The 13050-nt window shown below is 42.7% G+C and overlaps 1 protein-coding gene across 1 annotated transcript; it reads right to left on the bottom strand.

Moving 5' to 3' along the window:
• Positions 1-268: 268 nt before the first annotated feature.
• On the bottom strand, positions 269-9531 carry marchf9 (membrane-associated ring finger (C3HC4) 9). Its single transcript, XM_068342702.1, has 4 exons — positions 9199-9531; positions 2784-2939; positions 1376-1568; positions 269-793 (listed from the first exon to the last, which is right to left on the bottom strand). The coding sequence occupies exons 1-4, from the start codon at positions 9529-9531 to the stop codon at positions 462-464; spliced, it is 1014 nt and encodes a 337-aa protein (XP_068198803.1). The 3' UTR covers positions 269-461.
• Positions 9532-13050: the final 3519 nt, after the last annotated feature.

A 13050-nucleotide genomic window follows, 5' to 3' on the forward strand; every position in this document is an offset into this window, starting at 1 on the left:
ACAAAGATCGTTACACATTGTTGTCTGGAAAAGCTTGGCTTGTATGGAGTTACATGATTTTCTCTAAAATCATACATCCGTACAAAAGCAAGGAGTAAAAAAGAAACAAAAAGAAGAGATAAAAATAAAACCGAGAAGATGAAATTAAATAAAACGGTGTGACCTGATATTGAACTGGAAAAACGTCTCACCATCTTGGATTAGGTTATAAAGCCTGTTTACACCCCCCATCCCAACCCCCCCTCACGTCTCATACTTAATGTCCTTATAAGCTATTTCGTCCTTATTTTCATCATGTCTTTATTTATTGTAAAGGAGCCTCTGGCTTCCTCTTGTAGTAGGAAAGAAAGAACCTGTCTGTTCCCACATCGTCTTTACACTTTAACACGAGGTCCATGAGAAGGCCCCCCCCCCCCTCATTTACATCCTTCCATGAGGACGAGGCCCGTCGCCTGTCCGCCTCATACGGTGGTTACCCTCATCACCACCTCCCGGTTGGCGGCGGCTCGGATCCGCGGGTCGTTGGGCCTCAGCTGGCTCAGGATGTGCAAGATGGTGTATCCACAGTGGTGGTTCAAAATAGTTCTTAACCTCCTGCTCTGTCGACCGCCGCCGCTGCTGGCCAGTCCGTGGGGGTTACTGCGAGAGCCGCGACCCCCCGTCTTGCTGTTCGAACTCACCGGGTCGCCCAGATCCTTTGATTTCTCATAGTTCAGTACTTTCCACTGCTGATTGACAGCCTGCCATCGTTTGAAGATCCGATACACTGACGAACCCTCGTGGATGATGAGGCCTGGGCAGGAAGGAGAAGAAGCATAAAGAGAAGGATGGTGCGTGAATTCCACACAGCTTTGCTTTAAATATTTCGCTCTGCAAGCTGCAGTCAGCATCACAGCAACCCTCCTTTTGGCAATAATCATGGTGCAGATATCTGATGCCATCTGTTCACAGTGGAGTCAACTTACACTAGAACCGTCCACCAGGTTGGTCCCGGTGCATGAAGCCCTGTTCTCTGCAGCATCATCAAAATTTGCTTTGTTTTTAGTGTAGTTGTCATCTGCTACATGTTCACCATCTGCCTCTGTAGTCTATTCCCTGTTTAATCTTGCACGACCTTAACAACCAACAGAATGTGAGCTGAATATTTTTACTGCACCGTGTTTGTTTGTCCTTGCATAATGCAACCTATGCTTGTTAAAAGTACGTTTGTGTGGTTGCAGAGCGCATCCTCCTCCTTTGTTACATAATGCATCCCTTCATCCTCTGACACCTAAACCTTCTGCTGCACCCATGTTTTCATGCGGTGCTGTTGTTCTCATGCATCTTGTCTAAAAAAGCTGCAGCGGACGTTTTATATCTTAGCGTCCATCTTTACCTATGCAGACGATGTCCATGAAGCCGTACATGCCGTAGCAGATTTGGAAGAGCAGGTCCTGACGTTGCCACTTGGCTGAGGGGCTGAGGGACGACCAGATGAGCCAGGAGATGCTGGCGATGAGGAAAAGGGAACCCAGGATAATGGCTGCTATCTGCACCTTCTCAATCACCGTCAGTGAGATGGCCTGCCACTGAGAAGGAGAATCAGGATTAAACCAGAGGTGGGAGAAGAAATCACCTCCTTTGTTGAAGTAAATACAAGTTATATCAGAGTACAAGTTAAAGTCCTGCCCTGCACAACATCCAGGATTATTCTGCTCATATCTGAAGATTCTTTCATGTGGGTTTCCTTTTTGTCCAAGGTAAATCAATCAATATCAATTAGACAATTTTGAAAAAGCTGTAAGACATAAGGAATAAAATGTACAGATGGTGCAAAAATGTTCCAACCATTAGACACTAGAATGCCTTACGGCTGTTGATCATCAGGAAGCATTATGTGTGTTTATGAGTGAAGACATAACGCTTTATGATACACTTTAACGTCCTCATCACAGAAAGTGTGACTGAAAATGCTAAGACGGAATTTTGTAGCAAAAAGATCGCACAAATCAAAACAAAAAAAATCTAAAATCGGCAGCATCTTAAATCTAAAGCAGCAAAAAATGGAATCTCTTAGCTAGAAGTTTCTCAAAGTACTCAAAGTAAAAGTACTCAGTTACTCCATCCCCACAGGGAAACATTTACACAAAGGGCTGAAATACAACAAAACCTCCCTACAGAATTCTGTTGTCTGCATCTAAAAATATATTTTCTGCCAATTTGAATGAGAAGATGTCAAAAAAATTGTTTTTAAAAAAAATGAATTTCAACACATTTCCTTCTAGACCTGATCAAACCTCGTTGACTCGGAGGGGTGATGGTGATGCGGCGGTGAAACAGGGTGTTGTGTGGAGCGTTTGTTCTCTTCTTGGCAGCGTTTGCGTGTCGTATACGGCGTTCAAAACGTCTCAGTCAGCAGTGTACAATAAAATCGCCCTTCCTGAATGACTCATGAATTTTAAACATTTAAGCCTCGCGGAGCATGAAAGCATTTGTGTCTACCTGAATGTCAAGAAGGGTTTTACATATTCACCAGACGATCACCCTCTTGTTTGCGTGATGTTTATCCAAAGCCCAGAATCAAAAATAACGTTGGACGCGAAGGAAACTGAAGAGGACGCAGAGCCAAACAGAAATGAATTGAGCCATGCTTTGTGAGCTGAATCCCATGTGAAGCCTGAGTCACACTCATCTGAATGGGGACAATGTGAGAGCTGGGGGGGCCCAGGTTCTACAACTCATTATACTGTGATGATTTATGTGACATTGAGCGTTTTCGTGCTGCAGGTTTGACATCACGTTACCTGCAGAGGGTTCTTGGTGCTGATGGCCAGGACTTGGTACTTGAAGTAGCAGAGCTCACAGCTCCAGGATCCCCTCTCGCTGATCCAGCGGATGAGGCAAGGCTGATGGGTGCAGCGCACCGAGCCGTCACAGCGACAGGGGCTCAGCAGCTCCCCCTAAAGGACACAAACAGAACAGCAGAAAGAAGTCAGCTGAATGAGTCACCATCAATACCAGTTTTTTTTCCGCACTATAAGGCGCACCTAAAAGCCTTTAATTTTCTCAAAAACCAACAGTGCACCTTATAATCCAGTGAAAACCATTTTAAAATAGGCCATTCATTGAAGGTGCGCCTTACAATCAGTGCGATTACAGTGCCAAAAATAATGTAAGCAGTTGTGTTCTGTTTCAGTGAATTTGGCGTCTGTGAAAAAAAAAAGAAGAAGAAGATTTTTTAAGAATAGGAATACGGTAAAAAGTAAAAACCATGAATATATTCCTGGTCACCATATTGTAATTACAATATCACATGACATGTTTAGTTTACAAGAAGATGCCTTCTTTAGGTAGATTTCCAAGAGTTGGATCAGACTGAGGCAAAATTGTAAAGCGGGCCATCTCCTCCATAAAATGTTTATTTGTGAGAAACCTATCCGATGAACAAACAAACAAGCAAACAAAGTACAATGGCATTGAGAAAAGCAAATACAGCAGTCTCCTTTAATTTATCTAACGCTTCCAAAATCAAACCCACTTAGGATTACCGTAAATGTCAGAAGCTTCTCCAAATATCCGCATGTTGTTGACGTTCTTCAGGATCAACCAATATTATCTGAATCCACATTAAAGTACAAACGCTCATGGACACCAGCCGCCTAAATATGCCTGATTTTTTTTCCATCAAGATCCAATATCTCCAGAGAAATTACCTCCATGCAGGAAGTAGTAAACAAATCACTGGATAAAGGATGTTTAGATGCTTTCTAAAATACATTATTTTACTCAAGAAAAACGCGTGAATACAATTTATCTAATGAGACCTCCAGGTCATATTACACAGAGAAAAAAATGAGTTTAAAAAAAATATTTGTCGCCCTCTTCCTGCAATAAACAGAACTACATTGAACGTTTTGTGAAAAACATGCATTTCTTGTAAAAGTCGACAGTTAAACTGCGTTAAAGACTCAGTTGTTTTTATAATTAGCTTTTAATTTAATTTCATGCTTTACTTGTTTTTGTCTATTCAAATTTATTTTAATGTATTCGCTTGGTTTTGTTTGCCGAATGTTTTGCAGCACTTCGGGCATCGTTGTGTTTATTTGTTTACTTATTTGTATCCCCGTTTCCCCATTTATTGCGTGTGGCCCTCTGGAAGCGGATAAAATAAAACAATAAAAAATACAACATACTTAAAAATAGATATACATGTATAACACGTAGAAAAAGGTGGTGTCTGTCCATATAATAAATTCCACTGAAGTCAGATGAAATTAAATATAATTCTGACATATAAAAATGGCAAAACCTGCTCTTTGTCTGATGTATTCTTTGCCACTGTCTCTCAACCCAACAACATCCGCAGCCTGTTGGCACATTGGTCACATTAAGCATGGCCGGCCCGGCCTGTCGGTACCGTTCACTGTCAAACATCTATTTTGTCAGACACATCTGAACCCGTTCATGTCGTCGCTCACGAATCACATCAGATTCAAAGCCTTTCAAACAACAGTGTTGTGATGAAGGAGAGACGAGCTGCTGCAGCCTGACACACGAAACCAACACCGTCTGATTAATATGAAGCTAGAGACACTTAGCTTACCTTATATTAACTTAGCTTTTTTGAGCAAGCACTGCTAACTTAAAAACACCGTCAATATATATCATGTCGTTATCTTTCATAGCCAGGCTGTTTCATCCTCACCTTCATGTTAAACTCAGCTAGAATAATTGGCTCAATCCACTCATTCAGCTCTTTGTAAGAACATCAACAGAGTATTTTCCCAGTAGCCTTGCACATCATAACACCCTTGTTTAGTTTGATTATGAAATAACGTTTGTTTAAAAATGCAGCTAACTAAATCAGATAAAATACTGCAAACAGGGCTTTAATTAATTAAAATGCAAAAGGTATATTCCTCCAATGAAAATTCCTTGATGAACAAAGCTAACAAGCTGCTTAACCTTAATCTAAAGGGAGTGGATTCCTCTAAAAGAAAGCAAATAACTCTTTTCCTACCAATTTATCACATAAAGATTATTTTAATTTGTAAACAGGATCCAATTACGGTACAACTTGAAACAACAACAAAAAAAAACATTACAAGATTAACTTTATGTTGCTTGTCCATGTAATAAAGAAAATAGTAAAATCAACGTAAGTGATTGTCTCTGAATTGATAACAGTGCTCATTAAAAATCCATCATTAACAAAACGGGAGTCACTCACCACAGATGGGCTTGACTCACGTTTTATTCCCCATCACTGTTTGTTGACACAATTAATTAATTGCTTAAAAATACAAAAGGAATATCCTTCCAATGTAGATTCCGAGATTATCAAAGCTAACAAGCTATTTGACTCAAATAGTGACTGGGGTTGTTTTTCTGTCCTGTCGTTCTCCCATCCGACCCGTTTGACCTTCCCACTTATAATAAAAAACTTCAAATGTCCCGCTGCATAAAAGATTGTGTTTGGTAGATGAGCCACACGCCACTCATAAACTTTAAAATAACTTGCCTGATGACATTATAAAGATAACACAGAGAAGGTCAGGAGCATACGAGAAACTAAATAAAAACCATATGAAAGCAAACATTTCTAAAATGTCAAGCTGTCGTGGAGGAGTGTGTGTGTGTGTGTGTGTGTGTGTGTATGTGTGAATGCTAATGCCATGATCAACTGGAAACCAGACATTTAAAGGTTGTAATAATGAATTTAAACATCACCTCGAGGAGAAGCTGCTTAAGCAGAAAATGTGATACGTTTGACGACGATAATTTCATCTAAATTTATGCCCTAATTCTAAAATCAAGAGGAGTGCTTTCAGGAGTTGCTCCTTGAATGACAATTAAGCGACTGTATAGATTTATGTCACCCATTAAATATATTCATATGTAAAAAAATAAAAGCACTGAGCCTCTTGAATGAAATGCTGATGAACTTTTGTTTCAGCCTCACAACTACTGAAAATCAAGACGTGGGTGACTTTTATTTTGAAAAACTAATATGAAGGTGTGAGGGATATTGTTTTAATGGATGTCCACTAACGATGAGAATATAATTGTTTTTTAGGTATCTGCAAAACAACCTTCAGGTCCTGAAATCTAATTTCAGCTCGATGCAAAAGAAAATGTTCTGTGCAAATGAAGTTGATATTCTGAATGAGAGGAACCATAAAGGAAAAACGTGACATTTACTGGATCAGAGTTCCAAGCAGTGACACTAATAAAGACTTGACACTTGCAGGGGGGGGGCAAATAAAAAGCGATGAAATTCTCATAATGTAGTCAAATCTAATTGAATCCTACAGCAATGAACTAAATGAAGATGGAAGTAAAACAGATTTTTTTTTCTAATTATTTTTGCCTGTGTAATGCATCTTTTCCATTCGGAGGCTCTAATAGTGCACTTATGTGGCGTCAGAGTAAACGGAGAAATCAGTCTCCTGCTAGGAAATTTCCCATGAACGATGGGGTCGTGTCGGAAAAAGCAATTGGGAAAGTCTACAAAAAATTTTGCTCCTCAACTTCCCGACATTGACGTCATACAGGAACATGGAGGAGGAGCCTTAATGTCAGGTTTATGCCTTTAAAATACGACATAATGCATAATATTCTATTAGATATCACCTCTTGCCTGAAGATTGACCTGGAATGTCATTAATGTGGTCGATTAGCATTGACCTTGCTAACAAGCTAGGTAAAGAAATACTTATGAGCTCAAGAACGCTTCACTACCCATGAAATGGGACGATTCAGGGACTCCTTAAATGTGCTACGACATTTTAAAGTCAATTCCTGTACTTGAAGGCAACACAGAGTGAAAAACAAACTGAATGAGCAGCATGAGATAAAATAAAACTAGAACATCTGCATCAGAGTGTGTGTGTGTGTGTGTGTGTGTGTGTGTGTGTGTGTGTGTGTGTGTGTGTGTGTGTGTGTGTGTGTGTGTGTGTGTGTGTGTGTGTGTGTGTGTGTGTGTGTGTGTGTGTGTGTGTGTGTGTGTGTGTGAGGCAAAAACTGACCCAATTACAAACGTAAAGGATCATTCTGGACTGGACTGAAGATATAAATGCTAGAAAACAGCTTGGAAATAAGTATAATCACATTTGCAGAACTGTGCATTGAATACAAATAACGACAGGGTCAAAGGTCATTTCTGAGACGGAAAACATCACTAGAGCATCAGCGCGACTCTTTAGCGTCTTTAAACACCACGTTAAATAGCAGGAAGCTACGTCAGTTGCACAAACGCTAACTGAGACGACTAACCACAAATACCCCGGCGTGGGTTTTGCCCCTCTCGGCCACTTCACGAGTCATGAAGGTGTTAATTTGTCGTGTCACTGCTACGACTGCAAACGGCGTTCCTCCCTGGCTCTAACCTTTAGACACAACTCCAGAGTGGAAGTGGCCTCTGAGCTCCCGGGTGTGCGTCGCTGTGGAAACACGCTGCTGGATATTACATGTGAAAAGGGCAGGTAGGGGTGATCACCACCACCACCTCACCACCACCACCTCCACCTCCTCCAACATACTTGTTTTTACACGCGACCCCGACACAGCCGGCCCCTCCGGCGGGCTCCGGCACGACACCAACGAATCCAGACAGCGTTAAGTGGAATCAGCCGCCGCACCACCACGACACACACTGATGGCTTTGACAGACAGTTAATAAGGATTCATACTCAATGCAGCCCACAGAGCTAGGTGATTATGTCTGTAGGTAATTGGCACGCTGACGGAGACATTATCCTGGCCCCTGTTGTGACCCGCTTGAATAATGAAATAACTGTAAAATGGCAAACGTGTGCTTCCGCCACACGCCACCCGAGGAGGTTTACTTTAACCCCAGACGTGGGGGGAAACTGAGCGCTGTGGAGGCGACATCACAGAGACGAGTTGATGGAGGAGTCTCAGGGTTTTCCCTCAGTGCTTTGTTTGCTCGCTCTTTGTCTGTAGCTCACAGCCATGTTGCACAATGAGTCACCTTGCCGGAGAGTCTGAAGCCAGCCCAGATGTCTCACTGGGACTAGACGGGGAAAACCGAGGTCGACCCCTCGTCTGCAGCATCCAATGACTTTTTAACCCGTAACAAGGCTGGAACAGATTTACACTCCGTCCCGTCGCTCTCCACTTCAAACGGCTCTCGCAAACAGAAAGAAACAAGGCAGCTGTCGTAAATTAGCACATGGGCTGTAATAACGCCATTGGCCTATCTTAGGGAAGTGACTAAATGGTAATAACCATCTGTGCACCAACAGGATTTACAGTGTTTGTAATTATCTCAGACTTTTCGACTACCTGCGGAGCCAGGTGGAGCAGGTTTTCTGCACATCTGGTTGGATCAACATTTGTTGGCCTCAGACCAGAGTTGTTGTTTTGTTTCAAGCAACGGCGACAGACAGAGATAAACACATTTATCTGACTTTAGCATCGTCACAGTCGACCCGTGCAGCCGCCATGGCCGGGAAGCGTGGCATCAATCAATAGCTGATCATCCCGCGTGGTGACACATGCAGACAGGGTGGGGTGGGAGTTGATTTACAAAATGATTGTGACTCATGCAATCCTTCTCGTTCCATTTGTCATCCTGCAGACCTAATTGGCTAACTTTCTTTGTTGCTATGCTGGCCAGATTTCAAATGTGTGGGAACTGTTCCCTCTCTCCACCACCGCTGATTAGTTTATATGAAAACAGTGTTATGTAGACAACTAGATCATCTTTTGAGAAATTAAAAAAAAAAAAAAAAAAAGGGACAATAGCCGCCTCTGAACGGGGAGGCGTGAGGACAGAACGCATCACCATCTGCAAGGATTTGTAAAAAAGAAAGAGCCGTGTAAATAAAAACCATTTGACTATTTTTGTAACAGAGCCTTTATCCTAGATTGTTTTTTTTTTTTTTCCACAGAAGGCAGTTGAGGGGAAGGTGGGTGGGAGAAAGAGATGTAGGACAGGGTGGTGGTGGAGAAGAAGAGGAGAGAGAGAGGGGGGGGGGTGGTGTTGTAGTAGCTCCAGTGAATCTTAGATCCTTTGTGATTCATATGAGAAAAAAAAAAAATCAAAATGGCAGGTGTGATGATTTAAAAATGACAACTTCCCCTATAACTGAAGAGGAACAATTGATTCACGGTGAAATGCCTCCACAGGCTCTCCCCACAGAGATGTGGAACAAAACTGGGTCTGTGGATGTGGAACCATTCTCTATTATATACCTGCTCTGGGCCTTGGAAACAGATCCGGCACTGGGGGGTCCGCATGCTGCTGGCGGTGCTGGCCAGAGACACGGCGTCCAGGCCCACTTGCAGCTTGGGCTCCTTGTCCTCAAACGCCAGGCTCCGGGGCCGCGGGTCGCTGCCGTAGTACTCCTCCTCATCGTCGCGGGAATGGCAGTCGACGAAAGGCGGCCAACCGCAGCCGCCCATCCCCAAACCTCTCATGGTGCCGGTCCGTCTATCTGGGTCTGAGCCGGACTGTCTCGAATCGGATCGCATAAACACCAAGACTTTCAGTTCATTAAAAAACATGCGGATCCGATACTTGAACATGTTTGGCTACATACAGAACCCGCCAGAGTTATTATTATTATTATTATTATTATTATTATTATTATTATTATTATTATTATTATTATTATTATTATTATTATTATTATTATTATTATTATTATTATTATTATTATTTCACAACGGGCTCATTCTTGGTTCTGATCCAGGGGAATAAAGGCTCTCGCCCCACTGATGGCATGTGTATCTAAGTCAATGCAGATGAAAGATTTTTCCCTTCCAGCCTGGCCGACACTCTCCGTTAATATTCATCACTTCAAACCAGTCAACAAACACCGTCTAGATGCCTCTTCCACCGCACCCCAAAAACACAACGCACGGTTTTGGATGTCCACGGTCCATTTTTTTTTTTTCTCCCCCCCTTCTCCGTTGCTCTCAAAGGCTCCTCTTTTTTCACATGCGCTGGGCTTGCAGCAGAAAATAGCCTACATGTTTTGCTACCCGAAGCAGAAGACTGAGAGAGAGTGGACGAGAGGAAGAGAGAGCAACACCGAGCCGGGAACCAGGAGATGATGGGATGTAAAAGACAACGACATTCCATCCATACAGTCACATCTGGGACTCGTGTCAAGAATCATAATCCAAAAAAAAAAAAAAAAAAGATGGAAAAATGGAAGTTTGATGCCTATTATTTTTTATTGTGTATCCCAAACGTCGGATCACTGTCCATTTTCCTCCCTTATATCTATTCCATGTCCTTTTTTCTTTATTTATTGGATGCTCCTTAGGTTGATCCACGAACAATCCTCGTCAATCCACGCCGAGACCAGAAACACAATCCTTTTCATTTGCATGTCCGGGAGCCTAGCTGGAAACATGGCAAGACAAAAACACCCGAAAGCACCATGTTTCCCATCTTCGCTCGATGTCCCTCAGCATTTCGCTGCGAGCCCAAAATCCGCTGAAATGTCAAAGAGAAGCGGAATAAATAAATAAATATATATATAAAAAAAGGCACCCTGCGATTTTTCTAATGAGGGAGAAAAAAAAAACTGGAGATGTCTTCACATCCGAGAGCAATTACACAGCAGTAATGGCATTGATTATTGGATCAGATAGATGGTGGTGAGGATACTGCTGGCGCTGATTTTCCTCCTCGAAATGGTCGGCTTGGAGATTGAACCAACGCAGCAGCTACTTCCGGAACAGGGAGAAAGAAGAAGAAGAAAAAGAAGAAGAAGAAAGCTTGCCATGCTGTAAACAAATCGCTGTTTGTCTCTGCTCATCCATCCGTGTCTGATGCGCCTCTCCCAGCGCTCCCAGCAGCCGGACTGGGATGGAGCCGCTTGCTTTGTTATTGAGCGACCAGCCGCTGTCCAGGGTGCTGATCTCTCCCTGCCGACGCGTGCACGCGCTGCGGCCACGCGTGCGTGCGCCCGGAACCCGCGAAGTACGAACCGGAGCTCGTTCAGGAGCGACGCTGTGTCGGCTTCAGTAGAGGATGGGAATTATGGAATCTTCTTCTCCTTTGGGCTTCTCCCTTCAGGGGTCGCCACAGCGAATCAGTGTCCTCCATCTAACCCTGTCTTCTGCATCCTCTTCTCTCACACCAGCTACCTTCAGTCTGGCCTCTCTCACTTTATCTCCAGAACCTCTAACATGTGCTGTCCCTCTGATGTACTCATTCCTGATCCTATCCTTCCTGGTCACTCCCAGAGAGAACCTCAGCATCTTCATCTCTGCTACCTCCAGCTCTGTCTCCTGTCTTTTCCTCAGTGACACTGTCTCTAGACCAAACAACATTGCTGGTCTCACCACAGTTTTGTACACCTTTCCTTTCATTTTAGCTGAAACTCTTCCATCACACATCACACCTGACACTTTCCTCCACCCGTTCCATCCTGCCTGAACACGCTTCTTCACCTCTTTTCCAGACTCTCCATTGCTCTGGACTGTTGACCCTAAGTACTTAAAATCCTCCACCTTCTTGATCTCTTCTCCCTGTGACCTCACTCTTCCACTTGGGTCCCTCTCATTCACACACATGAATTATAAGAATCCACGAGGAAAACGTAAAAGACATTTATCTTTATAGTAGATTTCATAAATAAAGGTGTCAAATACATAATGTAGAAATAAATTAAAAACATTATGCTTAGTGAAAATACATAAGCATCCTTTAAAAACACAATACCTCCTGCACCTCCATCATCACTACAACCTGAACAAACAGCATAAACAAACACAGCACGTAGCACACGCTATATTTCATTCAAGGATTCAAGGATTTTAAGGCTTCAGGGATTCAAAGTGTTTATTGTCATGTGCACAGTAAATAAACAGGGTTTTTCTATACAATGAAAATGTACAATGGACTTTACCATCCGCACTTAATGACATTGGAGTTGTCCATATATATAATAAAACAAAGAAACTACTACAAATGCTATACATACTGGTGCATCTTGACAGTTATTTACACAGCGTGCATGATGGTTGTAGCCTTAGGTTGAACTTTTATGAAGTACTATCAACTGTTAAGGAGTCTGATGGTGGAGGGAAAGAAATAGTTCCTGAGTCTGGATGTCCTACACTTTACTGTACCTGATGTCAGCCAGATTCACACACAATCTGGATGAAATAATAGGAAATAATGATGGAGAATCCAGATCTGTCCATGACCTCAGCACAAGTTTGGTGAGACAGTGTTGTGACTTTTGATTGTCATTTACAGGCTGAGACAAAAAGGTTTTAACTTGTCTTTCTACCCAACATGGCAGCGCTTAATAATAGGAGTTATGTCACTCTGATTAATATGTACTGTATTATTGTCAGATATTGGACATTGAGCCAGATGTCTGAGGTGGTTGATGGTGGTGAAAGAATGTTTTGCGTGGTTGAGAACACAGCCGGTTTGAAGTGGAGCTCACAAATCATGACTCAGGGTCGTTACGTCTCGGTGTCTGCATCTCAGCTCTCTGTCTTTTGTCTTTTAGGATCAAGCACATTGCGATGTCTTGAGAACCGTCTCTTCAGATTTCCTGGATCGAAACGCAAAATCATAGCTCTGACCTTTAAACAGATCTGCAACACCTCTGAGCGTGTTCCTTCCTGGGTTAGCAAAAGAGGAATCTGCTTGTTTTTCTGACTCCCAATCCGGATACAGATGAGATCCGTATGCACACTGACGCCACAATGACATCCATCCCCTTCATGTTCAGCGTCAGGTTGCGAAGGTGTGAACGAAGCTTTAAGGAGCAGAGGAGTTCGCCGCCTCGGTGTCGTTTATCAGAACGGCGAGACAAGCTAATTAGAGAAACATCAGAGGCCCGGGTCTGGAGGTCACTTTAATCTGCACTTTGTAGAGAAGAAGAGGTCTTACTCTCTCTTCCTCTCTCTCTCTCTCTCCTTCCACACTCTGCATTCTCCTCCCTAGCAACACTTCCCACAAATTCCCCAGTCACATTGATCTTGATTGATTTTTCACACTCTGCTTGTTTTAGATATGGATTTATTTTGAGCCTAACACTTGATTTGAGATGCAACACCATACTTTTGCCA

This window comes from Antennarius striatus, chromosome 2, assembly GCF_040054535.1.
Source record: "Antennarius striatus isolate MH-2024 chromosome 2, ASM4005453v1, whole genome shotgun sequence".
Lineage (NCBI taxonomy): Eukaryota > Metazoa > Chordata > Actinopteri > Lophiiformes > Antennariidae > Antennarius > Antennarius striatus.

Bases quoted from the DNA above. Each gene is read 5' to 3' on its own strand.
- marchf9 (XM_068342702.1), bottom strand. From the start codon at position 9,531: ATGTTCAAGTATCGGATCCGCATGTTTTTTAATGAACTGAAAGTCTTG. The intron at 1,569-2,783 runs GTAACGTGATGT...TCTCCTTCTCAG, and splicing joins GCACCAAGAACCCTCTGCAG to TGGCAGGCCATCTCACTGAC. The intron at 794-1,375 runs GTAAAGATGGAC...CTTCCTGCCCAG, and splicing joins CATGGACATCGTCTGCATAG to GCCTCATCATCCACGAGGGT.